Source organism: Oryctolagus cuniculus, chromosome 12 (genome assembly GCF_051225735.1).
Source record: "Oryctolagus cuniculus isolate XC-2025 breed Fujian yellow rabbit chromosome 12, ASM5122573v1, whole genome shotgun sequence".
In the NCBI taxonomy this organism is placed as follows: domain Eukaryota; kingdom Metazoa; phylum Chordata; class Mammalia; order Lagomorpha; family Leporidae; genus Oryctolagus; species Oryctolagus cuniculus.
This window is the reverse complement of record NC_142878.1, coordinates 86,840,493-86,854,958: the sequence shown is the minus strand read 5'-3', so window position 1 is coordinate 86,854,958 and position 14,466 is coordinate 86,840,493. Positions and strand designations below refer to the sequence as shown.

The 14,466-nt window shown below is 39.0% G+C and overlaps 1 protein-coding gene across 9 annotated transcripts in view; it reads left to right on the top strand.

The window, feature by feature from the left end:
• Positions 1–14,466, top strand: part of HERC1 (HECT and RLD domain containing E3 ubiquitin protein ligase family member 1) — a 224,691-nt gene that overhangs the window by 156,794 nt on the left and 53,431 nt on the right. For 3 of the 9 annotated variants that reach the window (XR_016218234.1, XR_016218233.1, XM_089310529.1), the window contains 7 exons: positions 763–961; positions 3,850–4,010; positions 9,916–10,032; positions 10,244–10,475; positions 11,525–11,649; positions 12,614–12,813; positions 13,759–14,027. Coding sequence is in view for 1 of the 9 variants with exons in the window: in XM_089310529.1 (XP_089166655.1) it covers positions 763–961; positions 3,850–4,010; positions 9,916–10,032; positions 10,244–10,475; positions 11,525–11,649; positions 12,614–12,813; positions 13,759–14,027 (1,303 nt within the window). In the remaining 8 variants the exon portion in view is untranslated. Of the gene's footprint in view, positions 1–762; positions 962–3,849; positions 4,011–9,915; positions 10,033–10,243; positions 10,476–11,524; positions 11,650–12,613; positions 12,835–13,758; positions 14,028–14,466 lie in introns of those variants that run through there. The other 6 variants (XR_016218238.1, XR_016218236.1, XR_016218235.1 and 3 more) reach the window with 3 other exon arrangements.

Genomic DNA, 14,466 nt, shown 5'->3' with positions numbered 1-14,466 from the left:
TCTATAACTCTTTCAAATAAATAAATATCTTTTTTAAATATCATGATCATTGTTAAAGTTTGTAAAATTGAAATTTAACTCATGCCACAAAAGTACCAAAGTTTATTGGTTTGATTCAAAATATGTAATATTCTGAAAGCTTCTCAGAGACATGTTAAAGTCTCCTACTTTTGTGGTCTGTATATTTTATGTAAGGAAAATTTTTTTTAAGATTTATTTAGTTGTTTGAAAGGCAGAGTTACAGAGAGGCAGAGAGAGAGAGAGAGAGAGAAAGAGATCTTCTATCCACTGGTTCACTCCCCAAATGGCTGCAACACCTGGGGCTGGGCCAGGCTGAAGCCAGGATCCCAAGCACTTGAACCATCCTCTGCTGTTTTCCCAGGCCATAAACAGGGAGCTGGATCAGAAATGGAATAGCAAGAACTAGGACTGCGCCCATATGGGATGCCATTGCTGCAGGTAGCAGCTTAACCCACTATGCCACAGTACTAGTCCCCGAGACTTTTTAAAGGAAGCAAACTCTTCTTTAAAAGCAGAAATGAGTAGTTACAAAGGGTTGTAAAAGGAGTGTCTGTAGAGACCAGGGTACTGAATATAATGATATAAAATATATGCGTGTAAGTTTTTAGGGTAAATCTTTCATAGAAATTGATACTTGTGAAATATATTGAGAGACCTTTAAAATTAAAAGTTTTACATTTCCACTGTCACTTTGAAAAGCTAAATTTTTACTTGTTTCTTGACCTTCACCTTGGTCTACAGAGATTGATCAACAAGCTGAAGAAAGTGACCACGCCCAGCAGGCTCAGACACCAGTCACCACCAGCCCCTCGGCCTCGAGCACCACGTCCTTCATGAGCAGCTCCCTGGAGGACACGACAACTGCCACCACCCCAGTCACTGACACAGAGACGGTGCCTGCCTCTGAGTCCCCAGGAGTGATGCCACTTAGCCTGCTCAGGTAGAGAAGCTGACCTCTACTATCTGCCCCCCTGATGCTTCCTGTTCCGAGAACGTGGTTGTTCTTTTAGGAGTAGTATGCCCAATTGAATCGTAGCATTCCAGAGCTAGAAGAAAACCTAAGATCAGATAGTCAGACTCATTTGGCTGAAGTTGGAAATGTCCTTCAGAAGTTTTATAACTTCCCCGAAGTCCCAGCGCCTGTTAGTGATGACCCCTGGAGCTAATTGTCCATGCTGCCATCCAGCAAGTGCTCTCACACTCCATCCCCCCGGGGCCACATTGCTTTGAGGGGAGGGGAGGAGATAGACTTTTGGATACTTTTTTTTCTCTACAGTATATGCTTCTATTTTGAATTTGGGAGTATGCAGAAAAAGCTCATCTCCATGAGAATGATTTTCTTGGGCGATTTCCCTTTTAGGCATATTTCTTACTGTCATTCTTACTGTAAGATCAAACAACTTTTTTAAAAAAATATTTATTTATTTATTTGGAAGGCAGAGTTATAGAGAGACAAAGGCAGAAAGAGAAAGAGAGAGATTGATCTTCCATCTACTCCCCAAATGGCCACACCAGCCAGAACTGAGCCAGGCCAAAGCCAGGAGCTTCATCCGGGTCTCCCACGTGGGTGCAGGGGCTGAAGCACTTGGGCATTCTTTCCCTGCTTTCCCAGGCACATCAGCAGGGAGCTGGATCAGAAGGGCAGTAGCTGGAACACAAAGTGGCACCCCATAATGGGCTGGTGTTGCAAGCGGCTGTTTTACCCACTGCACCACAGCACCAGCCCCTCAAACAACTTTTCAATTCAAAGAGCGTGTCTTAAGATGCTTCTTTGGGGCTTGCATTGTGGCGTAATGGGTTAAGCCACAGCCTGCAATGCCAGCATCCCATAGGGACACCAGTTGTGATCCAGCTCTCTGCTAATTCACCTAGGAAAGCAGCAGAAGATGGCCCAAATGCTTGGGCTCCAATCCCATGTGGGAGATCCAGATGAAGCTCCTGCCAGAAGTATACGTAAATGAATATTTTGAGAGAAGACCTTTAGAGAGAAACTGCTGTGTGAGCTTTGTTATATGGCTTAAGTGAATTAGAAGTCTACCTCTCACTTTCTTATTTCTTTTCCTGCTTGCCTTAGTTGACAGGTTGCTGTTTTTCCTATTGTGTAGACCAGCATCTTACTGGAAGAGGGGAGTTGTTCTTGTAGTAACTCTCAAAGTTTGGAGTGCGTAAGAACTACCTGAGAGACTTTGTAAAGCTCTGGGGCTATAGCTCCCAGGAAGTCTGATTCATTAGGTTTAGTGGGGCCCATAGTTTGTTTGCTTTTAATTAATTTTCCTTAGTGAATCTCATGCAGAGGTCTTCAGCTCACACTTTGAGAAGTACTGTTATGGTCTTGTGCAGAAGGAACAGTAGTCCTTGTAACTATGGTTATCTGTCTCCATGCATCTCCTGCTTCTTTGCTGTTTCACTTGAGCAATAGTTCCAGGAAGTACTTGTGTTCAAAAAAGGAGGAAGAAAGAAATGATAGGCAATTGTAATATGTGTTTTAACCACTGTGGCAATTATGGAATCCAAGGCATCGTGGAGCCTTCGTGACTCCTTGTCACGTTTGAAGCTGTGACTGGTGTGGGCATGAGATCCGCAGTAGAATTGTGCCCCCTTGCTCCTGCAGGCATTTCACCAGGCCTTTTGACTCCTTTCTTTTCGTTCTTTTTTTCTCATTGTCTGAAACTCCTTTCTTCTCAGTCTTCATTTCCCTGCTATTGGTTGGGACTTGATGAGAGCTATGGTTGTCTCTGCCTGGGTAAGCATCAATTAAAGGGAGAAAAATCAGGGAACTACAGCTCCCTGTGCATGTACCATTGATCAGTTACTTGACTAGGCAAACAGAGCCTTTTTGATGCTTAGGAAGTTCCTCCTCCTCTTGGACAACTCTAAAGAGCAGTCAGTGAGTATCTTCTTGGACTTCATTGTCTCATCCCTATCCTTTCTCAGCTCCAGAGGGGCTGCCTCCTCTGTACCTTTCCCACTCTGTTCAATTGGCATATCCTCCATATTCTGTTTTTCAGTTGTGCTGGGTGACTATGAAAATTATTTTTTTCTTTCCATAACTTGTCCATAAGCTATTAGTTTAAGTCCATGTGAATAGTTTCATGGCTAGCAAGTCAACTTAATATTTTTTGTAAAGATTTATTTATTTAAATTTAGAGTTAGAGAGAGGGAGAGAGAGAGAAAGAGAATCTTCTATCCACTGGTTCACTCCCCAAATGGCTGCAACAGTTGGGGCTGGGCCAGGCTGAAGCTGGGAGCCTAGAACTCCATCCAGGTCTCCCACTTGGGTGCATGGGCCCAAGCACTTGCACTATTATTCGCTGCTTTCACAGGCACATTAGCAGGGAACTGGATCAGAAGTGGAGCAGCCAGGATCTAAACTGGCACGCATATGGGATACTGGCATTGCAAGCAGTGGCTTTACTCAGTATTACACAGTGCTGGCCTCAAGTAAACTTATGTTTAAAGTAATTATAACTTATCTATCTTCCTTAGTCTGTAACTATTTTATGCATATTCAAATACAATTACTATCTTGGTATTATAGTAGAAGAAGAGCTCCAGAAAGGCAGGCATTTTTCATCTATTTTGTTAGCTTCTGTATTTCTCCCACCTGCTGTGTTGTGTACATTTTGCTCAACAAATAAATGATAAAGTTTTATTACTTTTATGGTCAAAGTACTGTATGATTGTTAACACTGAGGAGTCTTCATATCCATTAAATCATAGCTAACCTGTATAATCTTCCAAGTTGTGTATTTTTCTGTAAGAAGGTTGTGATGTGTATATTATTTTCTTAATTGGATTTTTATGCTAACCACTGTTATTTTCTTAAAGGCAAATGTTCTCTAGTTACCCAACTACCACTGTACTTCCCACACGTCGTGCACAGACTCCTCCAATATCATCGTTACCAACCTCTCCTTCTGATGAAGTAGGAAGGAGGCAAAGTTTAACTTCTCCTGATTCGCAGTCAGCAAGGCCAGCTAACCGCACAGGTGCGTGTGCTGTCATGCACTATGATACCCAAACATCTTGACATTTCACATGTGTGGAACTTTATTTCATGGGCATTCTGTTTTGTCTTCAGTGAAGGTAAAGCAGTGATTTATATACTGGGGAACTGCCCCATCAAACTGAACTGTCTATTCCATTTTTTTTTTATTTGACAGATAGAGTTAGACAGTGAGAGAGAGAGAGACAGAGAGAAAGGTCTTCCTTTCCATTGGTTCACCACCCAAGTGGCCGCTACGGCCGGAGCTACACCGATCCAAAGCCAGGAGCCAGATGCTTGCTCCTGGTCTCCCATGAGGGTGCAGGGGCCCAAGCACTTGGGCCATCCTCCTCTGCCCTCCCAGGCCACAGCAGAGAGCTGGACTGGAAGAGGAGCAACTGGGACTAGAACCCGGTGCCCATATGGGATGCCAGCGCCGCAGGTGGAGGATTAGCTAAGTGAGCCACGGTGCCAGCCCCCATTTTGAAGCTATAGATTGAATTGTGGCTATTTGGAAAAGAAAGTACTATATATCAGTTTATCAGCTCTTTCTTCATTCCTAATATAGTCATTTTTAGTGCTATAACTTTCCTTCTATATTCTTGTGGTAGCTTCAACCACACATTTTGAAATGCTGTGTTTTCATTTTCATTCAGTGGAAAGTTCTAATTAACCTTTGGTGTTTTCTTTGGCCTTTGGGTTATTTCGGAAGTATATTACTAACTTTCAATATTTGAGGTTTTTCTAGGTATCTTTCTGCTACTGATTTTTACTTCTGTTAGAAAGCATTGCATAATTTCAGTTCTTTTAAATTTTTATTGTAACTTGTTTTATAGTTCATTTTATCGTCTATTTTGGTAAATATTCCAAGTATACTTGGGAAGAATGTGTATTGTACTATTGTTGAATGGAGTGTTCTATAAATGGTTCATGAAGTCAAATTGGTTAATAGTATTCTCCAAGTCTTTTTTAACCTTACTGATTGTTTTTGTCCAATTGTTCTATCACTTATTGAGCAAGTGATAGTGAAATTTCAGATAGTGATTGTAGAATTGTCATTTCCCTTTTCATTTCTCAGTTTGAGTTTAATATATTTTAAAGGTCTGTCATAAACATTTATGATTCTTATGTCTTTAATGAATTGACTTCTTTTATCATGAAATGACTCTATCCATGATAATATTCTTCGCCTTGAAATCTACTTTCTCTGATACTAATATTACCACTCCTTTAAAAAAAAGTATTGTTAAACTGGTATATCTTCTCCCATTATTTTACCTTTAGCACATGTTATCTTTATGTTTTAATGTTTTATAAAGACAGCCCGTGGTTGGATCTTGCTTAATTGTGTCTGATGTTCTCTGCCTTTTAATTAGAGTGTTCCGACCATTCACATTAAATGTATATGTTGAAGTGATTGAATTTAAATTCACCATCTTTCTGTTTTGTCCCATATGTTCCTTGTTCTACTTTTCTTCCTTTTCTACTTTGTTTGAATTAAATGAGTATTCTTTATTAATCTGTATTATCTCCTTTGTTGGCTTATCAGCTCTATTTTGTATTTTTAGAGATTGTTTTCAGGTTTATGGTACACATCTTTAGTTATAACAGTCTGCCTTCAAGTGATATTGTAATGTTTTGTATATAGTAAAAAATTCCTATAGCAAGGTGCTTTTATGTCTCCTTGCTCAGCATTCAGACTTTTTATTGTTATACATTTAACTTCTACAAATACTAAGAAACCCATAATGAATTGTTATTCATTTTGTAGAGTTTTTATCGCTGAATCTTTTATTCAGTAATTTTTTCTTCTGCAGTGTCTAATCTGCTGTTTATCTTATCCTATTACTTTTCCATTCAGACTCTGTAGTTTTTCATCTCCAAAAGCTTGATTTGCATCTTTTTTTTTTCTTTCCATCTTCCATTGTCTGTTTAACGTGCTCAATCTTTCCTCTGCCCTACTGAATATATGGAATAACAGTTGATTCTCACTGTTAACAACTGGTATGTTCTAAGAAGGCACTGTGAACACAGAAATAGAAACTACTGAACTATTGCTTTTAGGGGAAATACAAGATCAGGTTTCTGGTCACATTTTCATCAACTGATCAATATATAACCTTGTTTTTTAAAAAGATTTATTTATTTACTTGAGAGGCAAAGTTACAGAGAGAGGGAGAGACAGAGAGATCTTTCATCAAATTGGCTCACTCTCCATATGGTTGCAACGGCCGGAAGTGGGCCAGTCCAGAGCCAGAAGCCAGGAGCTTCCTCCAGGTTTCCCACACAGGTACAGGGACCCAAGCACTTGGGCTGTCCCTCGCTGCTTTTTCAGGCCATCAGCAGGGAACTGGATTGGAAGTGGAACAGCTGGGACTTGAACTGGCGTCCATAGGGGATGTCAGTACTACAAGTGGATGTGTAACCTATGCCACAGTGCCAGCCCCTGTATTACCTTATTTTATGTGACTTTCTGTTTAGATATAATAATTTAATGTACATTTAATATACTATATTTAGTAATTAACACGGAACTCATGACCAACATTATAACTCATGCTTGACATGTGTTGTCTTCATAAGGCACATTACAGCTTTCTTGTGCTTGGAAACATTAGACAATATGTTAGCACTGTGCTCAGGGGTCATTTTAAACAGTGAAATTGCCAAGAAAAAGCACAGAAACACAATAAATGCAGTAAGTGGCCCATGGAGCAGTGCTTGTTTATAGTATGAAAGCTCAAACGGGACAGAGCATCACTTTGACTTCAGCTAGGAACATGTGTCTTGGGAGACTCAAATTTTTTGCCACCTTATGCATGTATACAAATGACCAAAAAAGCACAAATAAGTTATATTTATAAATAAATTTTGTTTAGTAGGCGGATTTAAAAATATGGGATCTGTGAATAATGAGTATTACCTGCATTTATAATACCTGTTTTAGAGTCTTTGCTGTATCATCTGTTTCATTTCTAAATCTTTTTCTGTTGATTCATTTTTCTTTTCATTTTTCTGGTTCTTTGTATCCTTGGTAATTTTTGATCGGATACCAGACGTTGTGAATTTTAGCTGGATGGAATATTTTCTTTTCTTCTTGACATTGTGCGGAATGGACCTCTGGAGATTGGGCTGGGAGCTCTTTCTGCCTGGGTTGTTCATTGCCACTGCTCTCTGACTCCTGTAGCTTCATAATGTCTAGCAATTCTGGAGGGCTGGAGAAGGACTCGGTGTGCAAGGCCTTGAAGACATCATCTGCCTGGACGTCAGCCCTGCTGTGGCCAGGGCCTGTGGCTGTGCGGTTTGGCTGGTGGAACTACACTTCAGCTTATTGCCGTTATTTAAGAGCTAATCATCTCTATAAAGCTGCTACTTGTTGAGCACTGTTTGTGAATGCCCTCAGTGATGCACTTCAGCTTGAACACAGTGCTTGACTTCTTGGTGTCTCTGAAGAGGGTGTGGTCTCATAGCAGCAGATTATGAAAACGCATTCCATCCAGTCCACCATCTCCTGCCTGGCCCCTCTATTTTTTTTAATATACTTTAATTTTTTTCTGGGCTGCAGTTAAATTACTTGGAAATACTTGGATTCTTTCAAGCCTTGCCTTTAAACTTCGTTAAGTGGAACTGGAATAGCCTTATGTCTTGGCTAATTTTTGCCCACTACCTACAACTAGTATTCTATCAGTGTCTAATACATTACATAGGCTTTTTACTACAGCTTATGGTAATACCAAATCTTCCCAACCCTGTGTTAAGCTGGGATTGTTCTGCTTGCTCTTTCTGAGTGGTTCTTTCCCTAGACTTGTCTATCTGCTGTATCAGCTGAAGAAACGAGAGGGAGAAGGGAACCCCTTGCACATTTCTAGAGCTGCCTTTCTGTGCAGCTCTCTCATTCTCATATAGCTTCTCCTTTCTACTATTCTGCCCTGGTATTCTAGATACCTTGACCTCCCTGAATTAAAAACTGTGTCTCCTCAACTCAGAAAGGCCACTGAGTTTAGTCTGTGTTCATCCTTCTTGTACTGCAGCGGTAAGCTGAGGCCAGGTGTATTGCTCACCTCATTTGTTTCCCTCATTCAAGGATTACTTTCCTACACTGCCTGCTGTCTAATGTCTGTAGACGACTGTTTCATGTGTGAAATATTTTGTTTGGTTTCCTAAAGTTGGAGGATAAGTTCAATCTCTGTTATTTCCTCATGGCCAGAAACAGAGGTCTATCAGTCATTATCAGAGGTGCTGTCACCATAGCAATACTGATTTTTTTTTTTTTTTTTGAGCAAAAATGAAAGTCATAGAGTCCTTCCCTCCCTTACTCCCTTATTTCATCATTAAGTAGGGCCAAGCTAGGTAGGCATTCATGACAGCAGGATTTGGGAGGTGGGTGGTATGATGGCCTAGAGTGGGGCTATCAAGGCAGATTGGGGTGAGTGAGCTCCTTGTGTGCAGGGGAGTGACCTGGCTTTAGAGTGTTGGAGACTGAGTGGGATGAGAAAACGTTCAGCATCAGGTATCAGAGCCAAGCAGAGTGCAGAGGGTATCCAGTAACACTTTCTACTGAAAGGGCCTGGGAGTACTCATTCTTCAATAGCACCAAGGACACCTGGTGCCGCAATCTTTTCTTCTAAATGCTGTTCTCTATTAAAAGGAACCCAGGTTCCTTTCTCCTGGGAAAAATGGCTGATTTCAGGGATGAGTATGAGATGAGCCTGAAATAACTTGTGCCAGAAACTAATAAAGTGCTCAGAGATTGATGGGCACATGCCTAAAGGATATGTAGAAACTAGAGAGAAGAGGTTTCTAGTGGCCAAATCTAAGGTTTGTGGCATAAAAATAAATAATGATAGTCATAGTAACGTACAATAACCCATGAATCCAGTAAAAATCTATAAGTCCATACTGATGGAGAAAGAAATTTGCCTTAGAATGGAATACAACTAATGACTCTGAAAGAAATGATACTATTAGACAACCATCATTTATGACCATAATAATAATTCAGCCAATAAATATAAATGTATGTTAATAAACATTTGTTGAAGAATGGGATATTTACATTTTATTTTAGTGCCTCCACACAAATAATTATAAAGGTGGTTTAGGGGTCAGGTGGAAGAATAACTTTACAGTAGAGAAAGCTGGCAGATCTCACCTAACTTGGTCAGTGAAGATTACCTGTAATGTGACAAATTGAAATTGTATATCATCTAGTAGAATGCAGTGAGAACGTAACATCACTTTGTAGTACTCCTGCCAAAATGCATAGCCTAAATCTGATACTGAGGAGACATCAGAAAAACCCAGTTGGGAAACATTTTATAAACTAACCATCCTATATTTTTGACTTAAAAGACTTGACAACTAAATAAGATGCAGGGATGATCCTGGATGGGATCCTTTGCTGTAAAGAATATTATTGGGACATTTGGTAAAGACGAGGTGGGATCTCCATTGCATGATAACTGTCAGTTTCCCAACTTTGATGATCGTGTTGTGGTTGTACAGGAGGATGTCCTTGTTTGTAGGAGTTGTACACTAACAAGTTCAGGGGAGAAGTAGCATGTCTTCTACTTTCCAGTCACGCAGGGGGAAAAGGGTTCTTTGATTATTCTTAGGAATTTCTCTAAGTTTGAAATGTTTTGTAAGCAGGAGATTTTTTCAAAATTAAAAATTTTAAATAATTTTTCATGAGGTGTATTTTGTATTATTAGCAAGGTTATCTGTGTGAAAAACCTTACATAGCTAAAACAAATTTAATTGCATTTATCACATGCTTAGCATATTTTCAATAAAGTAAAATTTTGTTAAATTTGGGTAATAGTAAATTCAGGGCTTCTGGCTGCTGTGAGAACACTTTTTTTCCCATACTATGTAGTGATTTTTGTGCCCTTGTCTTTCTTTCGCCTCAGCCTTGTCAGATCCGAGCAGTAGACTTTCAACTTCTCCTCCTCCTCCAGCAATTGCAGTCCCCTTGCTCGAAATGGGGTTTTCTCTCCGGCAGATCGCCAAAGCTATGGAAGCTACAGGTAGGATGAGTTTTTATACATCAGTATGTGTGAGTATGAGAAGTCCTATTGTATTAAAGGTAATATATTTTATGAAAGACAATAAAGCATGGTAAGATTTTAATGCCAGATATAGTTACAGGGACAACATGGCAAACACACTTAAAATGATAACATAAATACCTAATTACCTTGCCCAAGTTCAGTGTCAGACTCTTTTCCCTTTGCACAGGTGCTCGGGGAGAAGCTGATGCCCAGAACATCACTGTCCTTGCCATGTGGATGATAGAGCACCCTGGGCACGAGGATGAGGAAGAGCCCCAGCCAGGCAGCACAGCAGACTCGAGGCATGGAGCAGCAGTTCTAGGCAGCGGCGGGAAGTCAAATGATCCGTGTTATTTGCAATCACCAGGAGACATACCATCAGCTGATGCTACAGAAATGGAGGAGGGCTTTAGTGAAAGGTGAGATTTCACTTTGTGTAGTTCTGTTCCATGTGTTGTAAATGGCACCTCCAAAGCCCAACGTGTTTCCCACATAAATGCTTCTAATGCCATGTGTAAAGTCGAACACTATAGGTATAAGAAAAGACAAGCACATCAGTTACAAGCTTATGTTTCTATGAAGGGTAAAAATGATGTGAGAAGTTTTATTTGAATAGATATTTTCATAGGAAGAAAATAATTTTTATGAAAATTGAGTTGACAAAAGGAAACTGATAAAGTAAAACATTTTAAAATAAACATGGTGGTAAAAATTGTATATCAGCGATATAAAGTGTTCATGGTAATTTTAGAAATGGATTTAAGTAACATATTTGGTAGAATTATGTTTTTAAATCTTTTCTCTGAATATAAGAATATAATTAAATTTACATTTTCATGTGTTCTAAAGCTTTTTAATATCTAGTATACTATGTCCCCTTTTTTAAGTCACAGAAAGAATTCTGTGAAATTGTCTAGCCTAAAATTAAATGTAATAAGATATTCTACAATTCCCTCTAAATCCTTTTAACCTTTAGTGCATCTGTAAGTCTTACCCATTTTTCATTTTAACCATGGAGTCATGGGTTACCAAGGCATGCATTTTACTTAACATACAGACTTTTCTAACTAGCTCCATGAATATATTTCATAACTTCTTTTGAAGTATCTGTTTCTCCTAGGCAAGGATTTGTAATCATCTTAAATTTAAGTTTTTAATCATTGAAGACTGAATCAAGGTCATATTTTATCTCTCTTTAATTTGAACATCTATTAAGCATCATTTAATTTCTGATAGAATTGAAAATCAGATGAAACAAACAGTTTCTTAGGGCATAGAATATGAGGTATCTATAACCTAAGAGCTTTACAAAGGATTAAAGGTATGTTTCAAAGTTTTATCCTAAATATACTTTATTATCAGAGCTCTTTGAAGAAAAAAACCTAATACCGCAAACAAGGTTGCACCTGTGCTTTCTTTTCATGATAGTTTTTAAAAGGTTATGTTGTTTTCACACTTGCACTTGTAGCGCTGATAATCTGGATCACACAGAGAATGCAGCTTCTGGAAGTGGTCCACCAGCTCGAGGTCGCTCAGCAGTAACACGAAGGCACAAGTTTGATTTAGCAGCTCGCACATTGCTAGCAAGAGCAGGTAATTATGTTTCACACCTTCTCTTGGTGAGAGTTTAATTTAAAATCAGTATAAAAGCAACATTAAAGAAGATGTTCCTACTGATATTGAGTACTCAGCCCCTTCACACTACAGAACTGTTTATGTTTTTTACACATTTACGTAATTTTACTTAGTCAAAATCCCTGCATACATTTGTGAATTTATTTTTAAATTCTCTGTTGGTACAGAAGTCTATACTGCCACTTAGAGATTCTGAGATATTTTATAAATGATCCCTCTTTCCTTAATCAATTATCATTTAATAAGTGCTTATTTAATATTTAACATCATTGGTGAGAAGGATATAGAAAGAACACTGTGTCCCCCCAAAAATGTAATCCCTGGTTATTCTGATATACTCTGTGGACCAGAGAGCTTCAGTACTGGGGAAGGCCATAAATATACCAAAACTCCATCATGAGATTAGTGAATTCCAGGGTTATGTCCTGGACATGTAAAGTCTAGATTATAGGGAATATATTTTCCAAACCAATAACTGGGATATATGATTTTTCAAAAACAAAATTTAATCATTGAAATATTATAGAGTTTGATATAATGATTTATAGGAACAGTGAGAGAGATATTGACACTGTCCTTGAAATTATATGATATATCTTTCCCATGTAATGAAAAGGGACTGGATGTTTTAAACATAAACCTAAGTGAATAATAATAGCGAATGTCTACCTACTGTTTTTTTATATAACTAACTTTATAAAGTATGGAGTGTGGGTTGTCCTATTTAAACCTATCAGCAGCCCAGTGAAGCATGTGTGTTGTTATTATCCCCATTTTATAGGAGAAAAAACATGTATAATAGGTGTGATTTGAAATTTAAGCAGCTGAGATAGATTCTCACTTTATGGCAGTTACAAAGTGGGGAAATATTCAGAATTATTTCATTCATGCAAGTAAAATGCCTTTTTTGTTTTGTTCTGAGCGGGGTTATACCGCTCTGTGCAGGCCCACAGGAATCAAAGTCGGAGAGAAGGAATATCTTTGCAGCAAGACCCAGGGGCGTTGTATGACTTTAATTTAGATGAGGAGTTGGAAATTGATCTTGATGATGAAGCAATGGAAGCTATGTTTGGACAAGACCTGACCAGTGACAATGATATTCTGGGAATGTGGATCCCAGAGGTACTGGATTGGCCTACCTGGGTGTGTGTGATTGCAGCGGGGGCTGCTCTGACTTATTTTCCTGCCCTCCTGTTCATACAGCTTACTAACAGCAGCCTTGCCTAGAATTGAAACACTCTAAAAAGTCTTACCTCTCATCCTGAGGTTTGGGGATTTAATGCTTTAGGTTACTTTGATATCTACAAACGATTAAGAAAAAAACCTCATTGCTTTCTGGTGCGATTTTATTGCTTCTCTCCCCAAACTAGATAAGTAGAGCCACACTGTGATGATATTTGATTCTGATGTCAAAGGTAGTTAACAAAATAGGCATCAGGTCCAGTAGATGCTGCTGGGTACATAATACAGCTGCTTGTGCTCACACTGCTGTCTCAATGCATGCTCTTCTCCTTCATAGGTTCCATTTAATCATTGTAATGCCTCATTCTAGGAACCTAGATCTAGTAAACACCTCCGTCCAGGAGCAGGGGACATGGTAGGTTAGTGTGTTTGCATTGTTTAGCATTTTTGTAGCAGGAAGACTCCAAGTGTGTAGGTGTAAGTTCTACAGTAAAGAGAGCCTATGTTAAGTAAATCTGATAAATGACTCCTAATGACTTTTCTTAGAAATTCAGAAAATAGGTATGTGCTTTATGACCAAATAAAAAGTAATTTTCACTCGAGAGTTTTTAAAAAAAAAATCATCTTGAGATAGGGCAGATCATCATGTTAATTAGCTTTTTTCTTGGTAAGGTTACTTATTATAGTGAGGAAAGGCAAAGAACACTTTCAAATTGTGTGATCTGGTTTTTGATTTGAAAATCTTTTATGTAATGTTAATGAACATCTTGAAAACATTCCAGCATATGTGAACAAAGTAGATAATGTCATAAATGACCTATTTACCTCTTCTTAATTTTACGTTGCATTGATTGTAATAATTTGATATGAAATCATTTTGTGCAGCATGTTTGTGAGTCTGAAGACAGGGAAGAAGTGGTGGTGTGTGAACTGTGCGAATGCAGTGTCGTCAGCTTCAATCAGCACATGAAGAGAAACCACCCAGGCTGTGGGCGTAGTGCAAACCGCCAGGGCTATCGCAGCAATGGCTCCTATGTGGACGGCTGGTTTGGTGGTGAATGTGGGAGTGGAAATCCATACTACCTGTTATGTGGCAGCTGCAGGGAGAAGTACTTAGCCCTGAAGACCAAATCTAAGACAGCAAGTTCTGAAAGGTACCTTGAAATTGTATAGATATTTAGAACCTTGTAATGAGAAATCTTAATGCTTAAGGCCTGGAAACTGTCATTTTTTCATAGGAGGAGTTAGTTACCTTGGCCTTCTTTGAAGTTCTGTGATTGATGAGTTGAGGACAGAAAGGATAGTTGAGGAATTCATGTTCCCAGCAGAATTGGCAGCTTGTCAGGATCTCTGGGAGTCCAGGAGTAGTGGCATGGCAGTATGTCTCACTGGAATTTGACTGGCAAGCTTTGATATATTGACAAGTTGTGATTGGGACCCTTACCTTAAACCTCAAAAGGCTTTAAGTCTTTCTGGAATAGTGTTTGATTACAAGAATTGTTGGTGACCCAGAAGTCTCCTAAGTAGTTTGATAAAGTGGTCATTGATTTTTGTAAGCATGTGTGTGCCTACACACCAGCAGTTTAAAAAAAA